Here is a 20,017-nt window from a genome sequence, read left to right on the forward strand (position 1 = left end):
CCCTTGGTGTTATCTGACTGAGGTCATGCTGGTCACCTGTCATGCTTGCCATGAATGATCATGGCCACAGACCCCACTGGAAATACAGTTAGCTTTTTCACCTAAGTTCTGGCCACAGTTAGCAAACACTTACATCAGAATTTGCGAAATTTAGACTCGTAGCCTTTGTCCTTTCCACTCGTGATTGGTAACATGTCAAGCGACCTGTTTGGCAGAAAGGTAGTTGTTCTTTATGGTGAAACACAGTTCTGAACAGGTATTTTTAATGCTCTCTGACCCAAATGAAGGTCCTCAAGATTCTTTTGTCATGGCAAAATATTTCTGAGCAGCAAGCAAGTAAACTTATATAATAACACTTGCTATTTGTGTGTAATAGGAATATGATGAAGAATGGGCAAAGAAAATTCAGAGTGAGAAGTTTCGCTGGCATAACTCACAGTGGTTGGAGATGGTAGAGAGTCGTCAGATGGATGAGAGTGAGCAGTACTTGTATGGTGATGACCGAATTGAGCCTTATATCCATGAAGGGGACATTCTTGAAAGGCCTGACCTTTTCTACAGCTCAGGTAAGGTGATAACCAAAGCAAAAACACATGCTTCATTTGTGTACTAGAAAAAGGAACTTTTGTCTGGCAGTCAAGAGTGCTCCCAAACTTTATAAGCACACTTTTAGTACATAAGCAGTCTTTAATAATTTCAGGTAATATTGACTACACATACCAAACAAAACTAATAACAGTTTTTTCCAAGTTAGTTTTTAGTGTGATCTCCATTCAAAGTATGTGTAGCCAGAATAGTTAACGACGACTATTAGAAGTTTCCTACTTTCTAGGATGTGTAAGTTAAACATCTTCAGGATTTTTGACTTCTACTTAACAATGTGACACTCATTGTTTTGTGTTCTATATTTATTATATATGTGTGTGTGTGTATATATATATATATATATATATACACATATATATAACTTATTATTTTATTCTGTTTTCTCATTTAATCTAAGCAGTTTGATGTTACCATGGTTTTGTTTTAATTCTAAACTGTTGGATTATATTTGATGGTTATTGAGACGATTTAGAGCTTTCCCTTCTAAACCCTGCTAATACTCTCAAGATAATAGTCTAACCAGGCAGTGGTGGTGCACAAATCCCAGAACTCAGGAGGCAAAGACAGGCAGATCTCTGAGTTTGAGGCCAGCCTGGTCTACAGTGTAAGATTAATACCTGTTATATATGTAGGCAGAGTTTTGTATCTAGACTGCTGATCGACTCTGTCCTGCCAGCTGCTCCCCAAATAACCACACAGAGACTTATTAATTATAAATGCTCAGCCAATAGCTTAGGCTTATCTCCAGCCAGGTCTTACAGCTTAAATGAACTCATTTCTATTAATCTGTGTGCTTCCCTGAGGCTCGTTTATATCATCTATGAACTTCCCATGTTGCTTTTTCCATGTCTGGCTTACAACACTGAACTCCTTCTCTTCTTCACTCTCTCTTTTTATCTGCAAATCCTGCCTAACCTCCACCTGTCCAGCTATTAGCCAGTCAGCTTCTTTATTAAACCAACCACAGGAACATATATTCACACAGTATAAAGTAATATTTCATGTTTAGACACTAACAATTCAACAATTAAATAATAAAGCCATTAATATATGATTTATGCCAAGTTACTAGTGTGGAAAATTGAATAAAAATACAAAACACTATGCTTGCTTTTTTGCTAACTGTATTAATTAAATTTACCATTTGAGCAATTTTGAATATACTTATTTTGTTTTGTTTCCAGTGGAAGAAGAGGTTATTTTGGCTCACAGTTTCAGAGGTCTTTCATGGTGGGGAGGACATGGTATAGGAGAGCTGTTGACATCTTGGCAGCACAAAGAATAAGAAGTGAGACATTGTTCTCAATCAAATACTTTGAGAGGCTAATAATGGAGTTACTAGGTGCTAATGATGTGTCAGTGAACAAGGCAGGGTCTTTGCCCTTCTAGAGCTAGCATTCTAGGAAGGGTGGGGAGATAGACAATATGCAAATAAATAAAATGGCTGCAGAGTGATATGTTGGATCTCCCTTGAATACACCTTCATGTCAAACAACTTTTGTACACTTATTTATTTTATGTCATGGCGTGTGTATAGAAGCCAAAGAACAACTTTCCAGAGTTGGTTCTCTTTCACCATGTGCATTACTCAGGTCTAACTCGGGTCATCAGCCTTGCAGCAAGTGCCTTTACCCATTGAGCCATATTGCTGTCGCCTCAAACAAATGTTGTCATTTAAGTCCTACTGATACTTGAAGACTCAAATCCGTTACATCTTTAGTTCTTCCTAAAGTAAGATATCCCCAAGTAAGATACTCTATCCCCTATAACAGTAATTCCTATATTTTATTGTGTTAATACTCCATGACACATTATTCAACTGTTATATAGGAATGATCATTTGGTAACTAAATAATATGCCAGTTGTTTGCCATATTTTTCATTAGTCTGGCCAATGACCTGGCCGATATTTCTACATTCAATAATCTTGCATAGGAGACTCACCAAGTCCTCAGAGCCTTGCAAATAGTTAATCCCAAGGCTTATACTAAGGGTTTATTCTAGGCTTAGGGCAGCCTAAAACCATAACACAGATCTCCTATTCCTAGATGATTGTTATTCCTCTACATAATCCTACAAATAGCAGATTATTTAGAGTCCTAGGGCAACTGAGAAAGTAATACAACTCTTAATTATTTTTTCAAAATACTAACAGGCTTAGATTTAAAAAAATAAATGTTTATAAGCAAAAACAGAGCTCTCAAAAAAATAGCAGTTGTAGAGCTCTTTAGGGGATCAATTATGTCTGATAATCTGATATATAATAATTAATACCTAATAAAGACCAAGTCATCAAAAAGTATTTACATTTTATATAGCTTACCCACTTAAAAGCACAGGATGTGAAAATCATTTTTATTTAAAAATTTAATACGTTTGTATGTGTGTTTCAATGTTTGCCATTTAAATTGTCAAATATTTTTTATCCACAAATTATTTTTGATGTATTCCCAAATTGTGCTATATAAATGAAGCTATCTGGATATAAAATGAGAAACATGCTGAAGTATTGTGGTGTTCCATGCCTCCTCTACCTTTATTCCTGACCTTTCCTAAGCCTGGACCCCCTGACTACCACACCTAATGCCTTTTTCTGTCTTTTCTTACCCGCAATACTGTAAGTCCCTTGAGGGCAGTCTGCCTCATTCCTGTCTGCACTGGCATTTCCTAGCACACAGTAGGGACTCAGTGACTGCTGTATTATTATGATAAAATGTTATGACCACTTATGTATGTATTACCTTCTGTGCATACTCCAGGGGCACCACATGTCATTCTGACAGTTTCTTTCCAGACCAAACAAATAGGGTTCTAATGTGTTGCTCAGTAAGGTAATTTCTATGTTATTCCCTGTGAATGTGTTTCACTAGTTACTGCTTTGACTCTTTCTAGATGGACTGATTGCCGCTGAAGGAGCCATAAGTCCAGATTTCTTCAATGATTTTCACCTCCAGAATGGAGATGTGGTTGGGCAGCACTCATTTCCTGCCAGGTAAGCAATGTTCCAAGAGAGAACTCAGGTGTGGCATCTCCCTTGTTTTGAAAAGCTTCAATTTGTCATTAGGAGGGTAAAAACCTTCCATCTCTCCAGGAGAATGATAATTTATTAAAAATAATGCTTCGTTGCTTTGGAAAATATACACTATCCTTTGTAATAGATAATAGTTTGCAAACTAACAAACACAGATGTTTCCTGGTGTGTCCAAAACAAAATATGAGAGCACACAGCATATAGTTTAACATTCATAGACCAGTCTGATGGAAGTTCTGTTTTGATTAGTAGAAGACTTTTTTTTTTTTTTTTTGCTTATCAAGACAGGGTTTCTCTGTTCCCTGGCTGTCCTATAACTTATAGACCAGGTTGGCCTTTAACTGATAGAGATCCACCTGCCTCTGCCACCTGGGTGCTGGGATTAAAGGCGTGCGCCACCACCACCACCACAGTAGAAGACTTATAACCACAGGATTAGCAGTACGTAAAATACATAAGGAAAGCAGTATCTCATAAGCCAGCATTGTTTACAGTTGTAATGTTCTCTACAGCAGACGTCCAGCTTCATTACTAATGATTTTACAGATTTTTAAACTGTTGCCGAGTGTGTAGACAACCTTTTCCTCCTTATGCCATCACTAAGCCTTCATTCAGCTTAGTGTAGACTAAGTCCAGTGACTGTAGACATTTCTCACTGAGTCAACTGAAACTCCCCTTTCCCCAGCAGGTGTTAACTGAAAGTAACTTCTTGATTGAAGGTGAGACTGGAGTCCCTTTCCCCTTTCAGTGCTGGGCTTTGCCTGCTGTGAACCTGTGCAGGTCTTGTGCGTGCTGCCCCAGTCTCTGTGAGCTCATATGTGCGTCAGCCCTGTTGTAGCTATAAGATGCTTGCTTCCTTGGAGTCGTCCACCATCTATGGCTCTTCGAATCTTTCTGCCTCTTCTTCCAAGAAGATCCCTGAGCCTTAAGAGGGGGAGGTTGAAAAATACTTTCCATTTAGGGTGAAATGCTCTGTACACTACCCATTTATGAGTTTCTGTGTTAATTACCATCTGTTGAAAGAAGGAGTTTCTCTGAAAGGGTTGAATGATGTACTAATCTATATCATTAGGAGTCATTTTATCACTATATTTCCTTAGCATAATAATAGTAGGTTTTCTCCTAGGGCCTGTGAATAATATGTTCTCAGGTTCTTGGCCACTTTATCGGTGTCAGGTATTGGGTTCCATCTCATGAATCCTCTTCAAATCTAATCAAAAGTGGCAGTTATTCCCATAACACTTGTGCCTCTATTATAACAGTATGATTTGCAGAAAGGTTGCTATTGTAGGTTGCAGTGTTAGTAGCTAGGTAGTATTGAGGATTACTTCCCCTCCCCACCCCAGTAGCCTGCAGAGTACCTACCAACACCATAAACACTATAGGAATCAATAGGAGTGAAGTGTCTAGTTGGGCAATGGTTCAATTTCTCCGTGTTCAATGACATAAGAAAGTGGTATTTCAGTAACACTGTCTTACTTTGAAGTTGGGGAGGGTAGCCAATAGCAAAGGCCATATCTATTTAAGTGATACATTCATCTCTCCTCCCCTGAACAATGTGTTGTAACTCTCAGTGACCTGTTGAAATGAACTTTTTAATACAACTATAATTATAATAGTTGATATAAATATTATTGATCATCTGTTGTATATAATCTAGTTTACAAATATCTAACTTTAGATTTTTGAGTTGCACTCTCAATTTTTAAAGCAAGAATTATGTCCATTTTATAGATAAAGAAACCATAGCTAATTGAAGTAACCAGTAAGGTGACCCAATATGCATGGCTACCCTGCATGGAAATACTGCCTTTCTACATAAATGCAAGCAAAGCTTTCTTTAAATTATATTTACACTTACTGCCTCTTATTTAAGTGACATATTCATGAAATGTGGTTTGGTGTTCTGTAGTGGCTTCTCAGTGACAACATGTGAAATAATTTTGTCAGTGTACTGGATCGACATAATGAGAAATCCCTTGCCTCAAGACATAAAAGCTAACCATGGCTAAATACTAAAACAAACATTTGACTTTTGATTATTTCTGAGGTGTCTGACATTCCAGTTATAAGTATTTAAATACAGACTGTTTAATTATAACTCTATCATGTAACAATTTCATGGTGCAAATGTTTTCCATAAAATCAAAAATGAAGATGATTTGGGCATATGATCTCAATATTTATAGCAAGAAATTGCTTATGTCATTTATAAACCTAATTGTTCTGCCATTTGCGTTTCATGGTAAATATCATCCTATATATGGTGCCAATCTAAATAAAGCAAACTGCTACTAATTTTGCCTTAGTTCCTTAAATAAGACTTGTTTTCCTTTTTATGTAATTTTATGACTTTAAATAAATTAAACATTTTGATTAATATTGAATATATAGTCAGGAGTATGGGACATTCCTTATGACCTCAGCTCTTAGAGACATAAGGCAAAAAGCTCCTAGGCCAGTTGGGGTCATATGGAGAGACCTTGCCTCAAAAATTCCAATATGAAAATAATTGAATATACAAGTCAATAAATCTTGAGATCAATTCAACAAAGTCTATCTTTTTAATGATAGTTTTATAAAAGAACATAGCTGTTTTGAGAGATACTTAATGATAAAGTTTAATATTTAGAGATTTCAGTATTTTGCTTTTTATTTCTTTTAAATTTTAATGACTAGGAATATCCATATAGGATTTCTTTACTGAAAATTACTGTGATACATTATTTTATGACTTAAAAAAGATGCTTAAATGCTTTACCCTTTAAAAGGAACTGAAGGCTCCTTATAATCAAAAGAGTGATATACTTACTGTAATTATCTTGATTTCAGAATTGTTTATCCTTTAAAAAAGAACTTTCCCTAAGAAAAGTTGTCTTTTGTATCATCTTTTATAACTTTACAAGCTTCAAATCCTATAAGCATATCACTTTTTTATTTGCAGAAGAAATAATTTACTGTTGACTTCTTTGGGTTTCTTGTAGCTAGTAAATCAAATGAAAGGGCTGCTCATTTTATCAGTGGAGAGACAGTGTCCAGGAGAGCAGAGGCCTTGTCCTGGATCTTTCACACATTCTGTTGGAGTTATTCTGAAATAATTCTTAGTTAAATAAGTTTTATTCTGGAATAATTTACTTTTTTCACTTATTCAAATATTTTTACCTATTTAAGATTTTTTTAGTAATAATTATTCATTCTTTGAAAATTCCATAGATACATGAATTGTGTTTTGACTGTATTCACCACACTCTTCCTCCCTACAACTCCTACGGATAGGATTCTCTTTTGAATATCACTATGTTCTCCTTTGATAATAGCAAACCATGGGTCTTCAGTTAGTTATATTTATATTAGTTCTGGAAATATTTAGTCATATTAAATTGCTATATAATTATTCATGTATTTTGCTCTGGTGATCTTGCTGTGTAATGTTCCTGATTGAAATCTTGAGCTACTGCCTAGCTTTCAGTCTCTGATACCCAGTGGGTAAACTTTAAAACTCATTAAAGAGCATCAGCTCAAAATGCTGATTATGAAAATTTCCATTTTATTAACTGATTTTAAATAAGAATATATTACAATAAATGTCCCATTCACTAAACTGAAATTGTCAGAAATTCTTACTTTCAACTCTCCTGGAACTGAAAAGAACTTTGGCTGTGAACAAATATTGTCCTCATTGGATTTAAACCCTGATAACCCTGAGCCTCTAGAAACCTTTCAAAGGGGCAAGTGTTGCCTCTGTGAAGCTCCCCCTAGTCAGGGAAATACCCAGAGGACTCACAGTTCTTCCCTGCTTCTTTATCACTGTTTTCATAAATAGGCCTAGCAAAGCTCTCCGGGAAAGAATACTAAAAGATGACTGTCTAAGAGGTAAAACTGTATCACCAGCGTTGTTTGTAATGATTGCCAATGGTATGTAGGACGGTGCATGAGACAGATTACAGCAGGGAGAAGTGCCACCTGCCAGTCACCTTCCGTGGCTTTCAGGCTTTGTTAATCAGAACAGGTCTTTTGAGTAGATTCCTGTAAAGTAGTTGATCCCAAGTGACTACTAGGTAAAGAATAAATTACCAATTTGTATGACATATATTATTTTGATTGTTCAAAGAAAAATGTTTCTTTTCTTCCTCAAATAATGTTTAGTAAGTAAATATATATGTATTAAAATCTGAGAAACTAAGCCAAATTGAAAGAAGTGTTAAAACCTAATCTATATTGTTGTTTTTCCTAAAGTCCAAGTCAAAGGTGCTTCATAGTCTGAGTGCCGGCCTCTTGGTAATCTGGTGAGGCAGTTTAATTGGAAACAGTGAAAGCTGTTAAACTCATCTATCTCATTCTACAAGAGAGACCGGACGTTTGATAAAATAGATACTGGCAGCTGGACAGCAAATCCTTGGCTTTAGACATGTGTCACTATTGGTTTGAACCTCTTGGCGCCAGGATTTCCCGACATTTAGAGCTAATGCAAAATGCATTAGGGCTCCAGGCATTAGCTGTGGGGTTGCCAATCACAGTGTCAAATGCAAATCTCCCAAGTCTGAACTGGTGTTGGGGGTAAAGTGGGACTTGGGATTGAAGCTAATTAAAAATAATGGGAGCAAGGCGAGGTGGGTTTTTTTTTTTTTCTTCCCTGTTATGTACTACGTATTCATGCCATATTTTTGGAGCTTTTTTTCTTATAACTCTTACTTTTCGGGACTAACAAGAACCTCGTGTTGAGAGTATTCTTAAACTGCTTCCAGCTTTTACAAATCAGCTTTTGTTGCAGTAAAAATGGTCCATTTTCCTTTTATAGGAATCCAATTTTCATAAACTGGAAAAAAACTGCAGAGTCTGCTTAAGTTTCCTTGGGGCTTTGAAAAATATTTTTCAGAGAGGCTGACATTCTTTGTGGTTGGAAGAGTGATGTCAGTTGCTGACCATCTCACTGAGGTCAGAGGGAGCTGGACTTGCACATGACCTGCTCTCTGCCTCATGTGCCTTCATTTTCTCTGTGTGTTAGTTACCACCTTTTTGTCTCCTTTCCTGGTGTAGTTTACTGTTACTTGTTTTGTGGATAAACATGTGGATACACGTATGACTTTCACTGTAGTCTCTTTGTTTTGTGAACCATTAAATAACAGCTGAAATCGTAGTTGCAAGATCATAATGAATAGGAGTAACAAATTATTTCTCTAAATAAAAGATACAGTATTTTATAGTAATTTTAAGTATGCTTTGCACGTACATATTTATTGAATAGAAGTACATGCCACAGCATGCATGTGAAGATCAGAGGACAACTGGCAGGAATCAGTTCTCTCTTCATCACGGACTCCAGGTGTCAGGCTCAGGCTGTCAGCCTTGCCAGGTAGCGTCCTGCTACACTGAACCATCTTACCAGCCCCCTCATTTTTCATGCATCATTTTCCCTAAGACTAGGATTCTATTATTCAAATTAGATTTATGTCTTTCACTATAAGGCAACCTTTATTCTCCATTAAAACCTAGTTTATTAGGTTTGAGGCAAGGCCATTATCAAACAATATATAATCTTTTTTTTTTTTAAAAAAAAAAAAGCCCTTCAATATCCTGTATATTTAATGCACTGTTAAACCTCTTACGTACACTGTACACTGAGTTCTTGATATGGATGTATACTTTAGTCCCTACTAACTCGTTCTTAGTTCTAGATATCTGCAGGCATGTTTACTAAGAATTGCTTCTAGGTTTAAATAGAGCTTTTAAGTCTTGATTAAAAGAAATATAAAAGAAGGGCTGGATAGATGGCTTAGCAGTTAAGAGCACCGCCTGATCTTTCAGAGGACCGGAGATTCAATTCCAGCACCCACATGTTGCCTCAAAACCATCTGTACCTCCAATTCCAAGGGACTTGGTGCCCTTTTCTGGCCCTGTAGCACCAGGCACACACATGGTGCACAAACCCAGGTAAAACACCCATACATACAAATTAGAGAATAGTTTTTTAAAAAGCAATCTCTTTTTTATGTATGTATTTTAAGAATATAACAGCAAGACTGAGTAGTAGGATATTATCCCATTTACTTTAAAAATTGCTCTGTTTTAGACATGAAAAATGTTTCTACCTGAAAATATCCAGATCTATGCAAACTTTCATAAGATATTATAAATTAACTATGAATAGGTATTCATTTATCCAAAGAACATTTTTAACATATGTAAAAATCTGTCTCAAGCCCAGTAATAAAAGCTGTCCAGGCCTAACTCAGAGAAATAATTGTAAGATCTTTCTAGTTTTATATTAAGGGGGTAGAAATATGCCACAGAATTTCTGGAAATTAATAAAGCCATTCATAAGCTGTATGACAGAGGAAGTCATGCCTAAGGTAGTGATGTGGTCATTCTACTTTCCAATTTGTGGGATGTAAACCTGCCGAGCATGAGTGACAGTACCTACATGACATGACAGTAAATTACATGTTACATGTAAACGAAAAACCAGTGCAAAGACAGACTTTGTACATTGTGAGACTCAAGACGGAAGATAATCCTGATGTGAAATTTTATTTTTCTTCCTGGATATTACTAGTTGCATTTTTCAAGAAAAAATATTCCTAGGAGCCTTTAAGTTTTTCAAAGAATAAACTGTTGAAGACTTTCTTAAAAATCTAAATCTAAGTACACCCAAGCAAATACCATGCATTTCTTTAATCTTTGTAATTTCATGTATCACATTTGATCAAAATAATGTATGTGAGGCAGAGAGGGCAAAGAATGAAAATGGAAGTTAAGGTCCAGGGATTTTTTAGGGAACCAGACTGGAACTGGGTGGTGATAAATACTGAAGCCCTTAAGCAGCAGCCTCCGTCTCCACGGTTACTACATCCAGATGACAAGGAGATACATTAATCACCGGTGACCTATTTGGGGAAGTTGAGTGTTTTTAAAAGGGAGATGTGGCATTCATTTCACAGTAGGACAAATCATAAACCTATTTTGCTTTAATACATTTGACATGTTTTCTTGCAAATTGGTATTTCACATTTGCTTGGAGGCAAGCTGCTGGGAGTTTATTAACACATTAAGTAATTAGTTCATTACCTCAAATTCTCTCTAAAAATTAAATCCAGTTGTATTAAAGTGAGAGTGAAATGAATGATATTATCTCAGTGTTGAAGGATAAATGCCTTGTGCAAATCATTTATTCAGCTAACTAGCCCATGTAAACTTCTCTACATGGTGCCTCCGGTTTTGCCTGGTAAATACATCCTTGTGAATTTGCTGTATTTGTCTTTCTTGTCATAGTTATTTAGACTGTGTACAGAGACAACTTCTTTCTAGCAGAGAAAGGCCTCCTTCTACTACTTGGACACTAATTATTTGCATTTCCCATGGAAAATTGAATTAGATTTTATTAGTAAATTGGGCCTATAACCTTTAAGGCTAGATTTTATTAGATTATCACACATCAACATTAGCAAACTGTAAACTTTACTGAAAAATAGAGTACAAGCCAAAAATGACTGGAAACTTGGGAAGATGTCTTACCCTAGAAAGGCTGTAGTGCTTACTTGGAAAGGTATTTTCAGTTATTACTTTCCTTTACAGATTTAGAAGCAAGAGAATTTGGCAGTAGAACTGCTCTCATCCACGTAGGGCCATTTTCCATCTGGTAGTCCCAGCAAATTTTTTGGAGGCATGCACATTAGCTGTGTATTTAAAAAAAAAAATTATAAACTGGGCGGTGGTGGCGCATGCCTTTAATCCCAGCACTCGAGAAGCAGAGACAGGTGGATCTCTGTGAGTTCGAGGCCAGCCTGTTCTACAGAGCGAGATCCAGGACAGCCAGGGCTACACAACTACAGAACCCAGTGACACCCTGCTGCAGAAAACAACAACAACAACAACAACAACAGCACATTTATTGTCTTTCATTAAGACTTTCATTTAGCATTAAAAATTTGGTATAACTGAATCTATAAGTAAAATAATAGGACTGAATATATAAAATTGTTATATGTTCCTATAAAAATGTTAACACATCATCTGTGTATAGCCTTCCTTGTATTCAAAGACATGACATGGGTGTTAGCCCGGCATGACTGGGAAACTGAACGCATAACCACCATTCAAGAGTGATTATCTAGTGTTAACGTTCATGTATGTTCAAGTGTATTAGTTACACTTTTGTGGACTCTACAGATAAAACAATTAAGAGTAAATTTAATCAGGTCTGTTCATATATATCTGTAAGCCCAGAATTCAGGAAGCTGAGGCAGGAGGATCTAAAGGCAGGCCAACCTGGGTGATTGTGAGACCATGTTTCTAAATAAAACAATTGCAAATATAAATGGAAAGGAAGCCTAAAGTCTTTAAGCATAGGTGAGTGCTCACAGGAAATGTTTGGGCGTAGGTGGTGCTCTCATTAAAAAAAAAAAAAGAAGAAGAAGTATTGTAACGCAAATGACCATTTCAAATGCTTCTTTATTCATATTCTAAATAACAGTTGCATAAGCACTGTGGCCATTTAAGATGAGAGCAGTGGAGCAGTCATTTATGCCGTGAGTCTGGAGTCAGTGTGTCAAGCTTACTCCTAACTGGGGAGTTGTGTAATTCAAGGCAGAGTTATTCATTCTAGCCTTGTGTGTTTTGATGTGACCTGTTATGAACAGTTTTAAGTTTTTCTTGTACTAAAACATTAAACAGAACACTTTTTTCTTCAGATTTGTGAGGGAACAGCTGGAACTCAATGCTGGTTGCAGGCCTTCCAGTGTATTGTTAATTAATTGCCCCATCCCCCGTGCTGCCCAGAGTCACTCTAGATACGCTGTACAATAGCTTGCTAATCAGCTAAAGCCTTGTGGGCTATCTAGCTGATTTGCGTTTAGTTTGAATAGGAATTGTCCAGGTTGTAGAGGAGACATTAAAAAGTAGATTCATATTCCCAAGTCTCAGAGTAAAATCCTAAATTGTAATGAATAAGGAAGGAATTTACAAAGACCTGCTTTAATATGCTTAGTGGCTGTGCTGTTTCAACTCCAAGAAGTTTCTTGTTGTTGTGTTGGGGTGGGGAGTTAGTCTATAAACCTTCTTATAGAAGTATCTAAGACAAAAACAAGGAAATATAATGTTCTAAACTCAGCCAGCCCAAACCACTTGAGCTGCTATGACAGCTCATAAAGCAGAGAGTAGTTTTTAACTAGGCTCTGTTTTACATTGCCAAAGTGAATTTTCCTTGCAGGAAGTAGCCAGAGGGTTTATTTAGTTTCCAGTCTGAGGCTTTGATCTTTCTGTACTGTCACATCTCAGGTTACATAGCCCTTTTTCACTGCAGTAAATCTGCAACAGTTAATGAGAATAAAATTTCCTCCTCCTCACTGATCACAAGCTGCTAAATGCCAAACCACAGCCAACTGCCTGTTTGCACAGTTTCAGCGAGGGCGCATGAAAACAGCGCGATTGGTTTAATCTTGTTGTCTTTGTAATTCAGTTTATTGGCTTTCTTCCTTTTCAAGTGACCTACTTTCTATCAAGTCACATGGTTGCAAGACCCAAACTGAAAGGAAATTTTAGGAAGTGAATAGTCCTAAGAGTTGTTCATGGGCTAGGGTAGAGAGCTGGGTTGATTTGTTACCATGAAGATTAAAATTGTGCACTAGAAGGCTTTTAAACAACCAGAACCTTTCTGTCTCCCTTGGTTAAACTGTCTCTTCAGTGTAAACATAAACTTATAGTTAATTAGTTTAATGAATAAGAACATTACTTTTTACTTCAGGTACAGAAATGATCACATTGTACCAAGGGAATTCTAAGACTTTGAGAAATCTTTATTTCTTATTTTAAGAACTACTCTTAGAACAAAAATAACATTATTAAAATCACTCAGCCATTTTATCAAGTAATAAAATTTTATCTCTGTACACAGAGAATAAATATTACAATTATTCAGTAAACCTATAGACTTTCAAAATCCCCTCTGAGTAACTGAACTTCCTATATTAAGAAAGGCATCTTCGCTGGGCAGTGGTACCTTTAATCCTTTAATCCCAGCACTCTTGAGTTCAAAGCCAGCCTGGTCTACAGAGTGAATTCCAGGACAGCCAGAGCTATTACACAAAGAAACCAAAACAAACAAACAAACAAAGCCTGCATCTTCATAGTGAAATATAAACATTTCCTTTTATGATAAACTCAATTATTGTATATTACTCTTTATTAAATTTATTGTTCACTGTTACCTTTTCTGTTGCCATGTTATGATTGGCAGTTGGTATTTAGCAACTTGTCTGTATCATGAAGTTTACCCCCAGATGGCAATTTTGAATGATAGCCAAAATAAATATATTTTGTCATTTGCTCATATGGACAATATATATGAATATTACTAAGTAAAATAAAAAACTTAAATCAGTTTTGTCATTTCTCACCACTGAATCCACAGTTCCTGTTATAATAATCATTCCATAGAATAAATCATTTCCCATAAAAATCAGAATGTTGGAATGAATCAGTAGTGCATAACGCCCATTCACTGATTTGGCTAGTCATGAAGACAATGATTAAGAGCAGATTGAGAACTGAGGAGAATATTTCTGAATTAGAGAGTATGCAATCAAATCTCTTGAACACAGAGGATCCATTTTTTAAAAAATGCTAATTGTTGGTTGCTCCATGTAAAAAAGAAAATAGATGGCCAGTAAAATGACCCAATAGTTAAAGGCAGTTGCCACCAAGCCTGATAACCTAAATTGGATCTCTGACCTGACCTCCAAATGCATGCCATGGTATATGTCCACTCATACACATACAGAAATGTGTGTGCACATACACACACACTTTTTTTTTTTTTTTAAAGAAAAGCGGCTATGAAAGAAGAGTGATTGAAATTTTAAGGAAGAAGTATAGTGCTTACTGTCCTTGGCCTAGGTGCTAGGTGTGATATAGAAATGCTGAACTGTGAAGCTATGGCTTATGTACTTAGATTAATTTCAAACATGCCCTAGGTCTTCTTAAGCTGTTCTAGAATTGTGTTGTCTTTTTGCAACTTTAGCTCCACCCAAAATTTTGGTTTTGAAAATCTACAGAACATTTCTATACAAAATAAACATTTTTTTTTTTACATTTTTATAGCTCTTTAAAAAAGAAAAGCTGCTCTAGGCAGTGGTAGCACACGCCTTTAATCCCAGCACTCGAGAGACAGAGCCAGGCAGATCTCTGTGAATTTGAGGCCAGCCTGGGCTACAGAGTGAGATCCAAGACAGGCACTAAAACTACACAAAGAAACCCTGTCTCAAAAAAAAAAAAAAAAAAAAGGAGGAGGAGAAGAAAAGCAAAGCTGCATCTTAAACAAATGAAATTGCTCAAAAGAGCTCATCTTTATGTAACTTGAACAGTGCAGTACAGGTTCAAATGGTGTTACTGTGAAACAGTAGAAACAACGCTGGTGTTGACGCCAAGCCAGTGTAATCCTGTTCAAACTGGAGTGTTTGAAAGGTTATTCCATTAATGTTTTCCAATCTGTTACCTGACATGTTCATTAATAGTGACAGTTAGCATTTACTAACATGCCGAAGGCTTAGGAAAGAGTATGCTAATTTCTACTGGTTACTGCCCTTATTAATTTAATGTTCACAATTAAAAGCAGACATTCTGTTTTTATAAAGCATGCAGAAGAAAGCTGGTTACCCAAGACAATCCAGAAACTCATGTTTTTAATCCATCTTTCTTTCTTCCATCTTGTTAGAATGATGGAAGTGACCTTGGTTCAAACAGTTCACCTAACCCCCTGGGCCCTATCCTCTGTCTTCCTGAAGACGACTTTTATGTCACACCCTTCTCCTCTACTGGCTCATCCTGTCACCATGGAAACTCCACTTGGTCTCACATTACATCCCAACCACTGCTCACTTTCTCACACTCAAAACTTCTCCAAAAACCTTCAGTCGTGGGGCTAGAGATGGACCAGCAGTGAAGAGCACTTGTTCTTAACCCAGCACCCACATGCTGGGTCATAGCCATCTGTACCTGCGGTTCCAGGAGGTTGACACCCTCTTCTGACCAAACTTGGTGCATACATACATTCAGACCACACACACACACACACACACTCGCGCACACACGCATGCACTCAAGTACACAGTGACGAGAGAGAGAGAGAGAGAGAGAGAGAGAGAGAGAGAGAGAGAGAGAGAGAGAGAGAGAGAGAGGAGAGAGAGAGGAGAAAGGAGAAATTTAAAAATAAAATAATCTTTCATTTCTATTTCGAACTTCTCCAGTTTTCTTGTCAATAGGTTTTATATTACTGAGGCAATCGACTTTTCTCATTTTTAAGTCTCATCTGTGCTTAACACGGTTGTCTAAGCCCCGCTCATTTAAAGATCCTGTACTTCAATTCAGATCATACCAGTTTTCGATCTTTCTCATCAGCCCTTCTCCATTCCTTTCCAGGGTCCTTGGTTTGTAGCCCTTCTCCTCCCCACCAGTAAGCGTTGGATGCTTCAGCCAGGCCCTTATGAGAGTATCTTTTCATTCTCACTGCTTACAGGATTGAAAGCAGATCCTACTGGTCTTGAATAGTATCTGTCATCTTATTTTTTATCAGAGACTTATTTGAACACCATCCTTTTTTTTCTTTTTTCTAGAGCTGAGGACCGAACCCAGGGCCTTGTGCTTGCTAGGCAAGCGCTCTACCACTGAGCTAAATCCCAACCCCAAATACCATACTTTTCTCTCTTCCTATTTGGCATAGCTAGTTAAATGCTTCTAAGATTATAAACTGTTGCATCTATGTGAATATCGTCCTATCTTAACAGATGTTATAAGCATCCACCGAGTAGTCAACTCGTGAATTGTGGGCTCTTCCTTGATTTTTCCCTTCCCCCACTAGTCCTTCTCCAATGATCAGTCCATCGGCCAGTCCTGTGTTCAGCATAATATCTTATAACATTTCTGTTTCCAAAAGAAGTCACAATGCTTCAGAATTACAATTAGAGTGTATAAAATCACATCAGTAATCCATATGATTTCATCTATCCTAAAGAAACATAGCTTCCCATGACCATGAAAGAAACAGTATTAGCATTAGAAAGAAACAGTCTTGTTAATTATAACCAATTTTTAGAATTACAGAGGAAGTGCCAGGGTTGTAGCTCGGCAGGTAGAGTGCTGGCAGGATGCCCTGGGTTTGATCTCCAGTACTCCCTGCACTTTGGAGGTAGAAGCAGAAAGACGGAAGTTCAAGGTCATTCTGGACTACATAGTAAATTGGAGGACAGCCTAAGCTACATGAGACACTGTCTGAAATATATACATATTTTTTCTGGAGATACCATTTATTTGAAGATAGTTTTTCATGCAGAAAGAGAAATACAATGTGTTTAGGCATCACATAAATTTCATAAGTAGTCAAATCTTGGGGTTACTTGCCCTGAATATCTGTTCAAGGTATTATGAATCCATGGTGAAACAGCAGCATGTATTTTAAAGTTGTATTTCTCAGAAATGATGGTATAATCAAGGATATTATGCAAGCATATATTAGCTCTGGTGTCAAATAGCAGACATTCTACAAAAACAAATTCTACCCCATTTCCCTTCATCTATTCTTTCCTGTTAAGGAGAAGTTTAGTACATTAGAAACTCACGTGTGCCTACAGAGTCCTGTTGTTGCTGTTTCTGTGATTTCTAAGGTGCTTTTAACTTCGTTTCTGTAATGGTGTTCAAAGCTAAAAGAATACAACATAAGACACAATTAAGGTGAAGATATGCATTTAATGTTTTATCATTTAAATTTTTATCTGTGGTCTGTTTAATTGGTAAGCATTTGGATACGATTTAGAAGGGCAGATATTAGTATAATGCATAACTTATAATGTGTTTGAGGACCCTGTTGATTATTCTTTAACTTTCTTACTGTGTTTTTTGTTTGTTTGTTTGTTTGTTTTGTTTTGTTTTGTTTAGTTTTTTGGGTTTTTTTGTTTGTTTGTTTGGTTGGTTGGTTTTTCGAGACAGGGTTTCTCTGTGTGGTTTAAGTGCCTGTCCTGGATCTCGTTCTGTAGACTAGGCTGGCCTCAAACTTACAGAGATCCGCCTGGCTCTGCCTCTCAAGTGCTGGGATTAAAGGCATGTGCCACCACCACCCAGCTACTGTGTTCATTTTTAAAGGGTAGTGGTGTTATCAGGCCTAGAAAAGGAATCAGTATTAAGAATGTGGATTTGGTGAATGGAAACACATGAACTATGAACCAAAGACTGAGGGGCTCCCAGCTGGATCAGGCCCTCTGAATAGGTGAGACAGTTGATTGGCTTGATCAGTTTGGGAGGCATTTAGGCAGTGGGACCAAGTCCTGTGCTCATTCCATGAGTTGGCTGTTTGAAACCAGGAACTTATGCAGGGACACTTGGCTCAGTCTGGGAGGAAGGGACTGGACCTCCCTGGACTGAGTCTACCTAGTGGATCACAGTCCTCGGGGGAGGACTTGTCCTGGAGGAGATGGGAATGGAGGGTGGGCTGGGGGTAAGGGGAGGGCGTGGGAGGGGGGAGAATAGGGGAACCCATGGCTGATATGTAGAACTGAATGGTATTGTAAAATAAAAAAATATATATCACAAAAAAAAAAAAAAAAAAAAAGAATGTGGATTTGGATATTAATTTTACCTTTTCCTGCCCGCTCTTATTCTCATCCTTGAGTAGAGTCTGTATGTGTGCACATATCCAGTAGAATAAACACTTTGAATGCTTTTAAATTTTACCATATTTTATAGAAAATAGAATTAGTTATCTTTAGAAAGGAGGGCTAGGTCATCTGAAAAATCTTGAAACCCTTCCCCTGGTTTTTGAAGAGCATGCAAGTTGTTGTTGTTTTTTTTAAACTGCTATTACTGAATTAAAGGCCTTTAGTATTTTCTCATGGGAAAAATAATCAGTTACCAAATGTGGCAAATAAGAAGTGCATTATTTGACTAAGAATCACATTCTTTCTCAAATCTAACCTAAATTTTATAGGCTTAAGCAAATCTTGTACTTATATATTCCAATAATTCACTAGAGTTTTTAGATGGTTTCTTACAACAACAACAAAAAAAAGAGTTGACCGTACTGCAGCTTGAGGTTCTATAATAGAGACATGCCTCTTTAAGAACACATCAATGTCTTATGCTGTGTCATTTGGAAAAGTCTGAGGTTTGGGGTGCCTGTTGCATTAAAGTATCAAGGAAACTGATATAAAAGTTGATTTTAATGCCTCCCATCTCATGAGGGAATGGTTTACTCAGAAAGACTTTTCACTTTAGATAGATTCTCTCTCTCTCCCTCCCTCCCTCCCTCCCTCCCTCCCTCCCTCCCTCCCCCCCCCCCTCCCTCCCTCCCTCCCTCCCTCCCTCCCTCCCTCCCTCCCTCCCTCCCTCCTCTCTCTCTCTCTCTCTCTCTCTCTCTCTCTCTCTCTCTCTCTCTCTCTCGTTCTCCCAAGGGAAGAAATGACAAAAACAGCGGAATTTGTTTGTTTAGAGACAGCGTCTCACAGTATAATGCTGGATGGCTGGGAAGGAACTCAACAGACAGCTGATATCATGTGTGTACAGTCCTTGTCTGCCTCCTCTTGCTTCCAGGGACTTCAGGCCTGAGTCACCATGCCTGCTTAGAAAGTTGAACATCCTAGTTACTAAAGAATTCTTGAAACGTTTCATTTAAAGAATTTTATATTACAAAAGAATTGTTAGAATGTGTCAGGTTTCTCGGTTTTTAAAAAGAAGCAAATACACTAATATGGTGGTTATTTAAAAATGAAGATGTCTGTAGTTAGAAGGATAAACTGAGGACTGTGTTCCTGTATAGTCTACCAGTACAGGAGCATCAGGTAGCATGCAGGGTTTCCAAAGTATAGCACGAAACATTTGTTGTCTCCCAGCTGCTCAGAGCCTCCAAGAATAAGAATTTAGACCTGCTTCAGAGGGACAAGTTGGGCATGCTGGAATAGAAAGTATTTCAAATGCTGCATTGTATTTTTGCTTGAGGAAAGTAACTTTAAAATAGTAAATTTCTAAATGTTATGCTTCCATTCAAGCTAATTATAAATATATACCTATATATCTATGTGTATATATACAATTTCTATGTTGGGTTCTCAATCAAAGTTTATATATATATATGGTTTAGTTTCAGACTGCAGGGACTTAACAAATGCTTTCTTGTGCCGTCTAAGTTAAAGATCTTAAGTAGTTTGTTTTCAATACCCTTAAATAGGAGCATATCAATAATTTTGTGAGTGTAGTCAACATTCTGTCTCAAATAATGAAGGATAATCATACACAAGCCTGTAAATTCTTATTTAGCTTTGGAAGAAATTGTATCTAAAATTGGTCATCCCACCTTTTGGGGAGTTCTTTTCTTTTCAGGGTTTGCTTGGTTTCAATCTATAA

General features: G+C 37.1%; 1 protein-coding gene across 9 annotated transcripts in view; it reads left to right on the forward strand.

The window, feature by feature from the left end:
- Kifap3 (kinesin associated protein 3) overlaps positions 1-20,017 on the forward strand; it is a 136,242-nt gene that overhangs the window by 101,945 nt on the left and 14,280 nt on the right. For 7 of the 9 annotated variants that reach the window (XM_042258451.2, XM_042258449.2, XM_042258453.2 and 4 more), the window contains exons 18-19: positions 377-566; positions 3,499-3,598. In XM_042258451.2, coding sequence (XP_042114385.1) covers positions 377-566; positions 3,499-3,598 — 290 coding nt within the window. Of the gene's footprint in view, positions 1-376; positions 567-3,498; positions 3,599-4,325; positions 4,357-20,017 lie in introns of all 9 variants that reach the window. The other 2 variants (XM_076547874.1, XM_076547875.1) reach the window with 1 other exon arrangement.

This window comes from Peromyscus maniculatus, chromosome 11 (assembly GCF_049852395.1).
Source record: "Peromyscus maniculatus bairdii isolate BWxNUB_F1_BW_parent chromosome 11, HU_Pman_BW_mat_3.1, whole genome shotgun sequence".
NCBI lineage: Eukaryota > Metazoa > Chordata > Mammalia > Rodentia > Cricetidae > Peromyscus > Peromyscus maniculatus.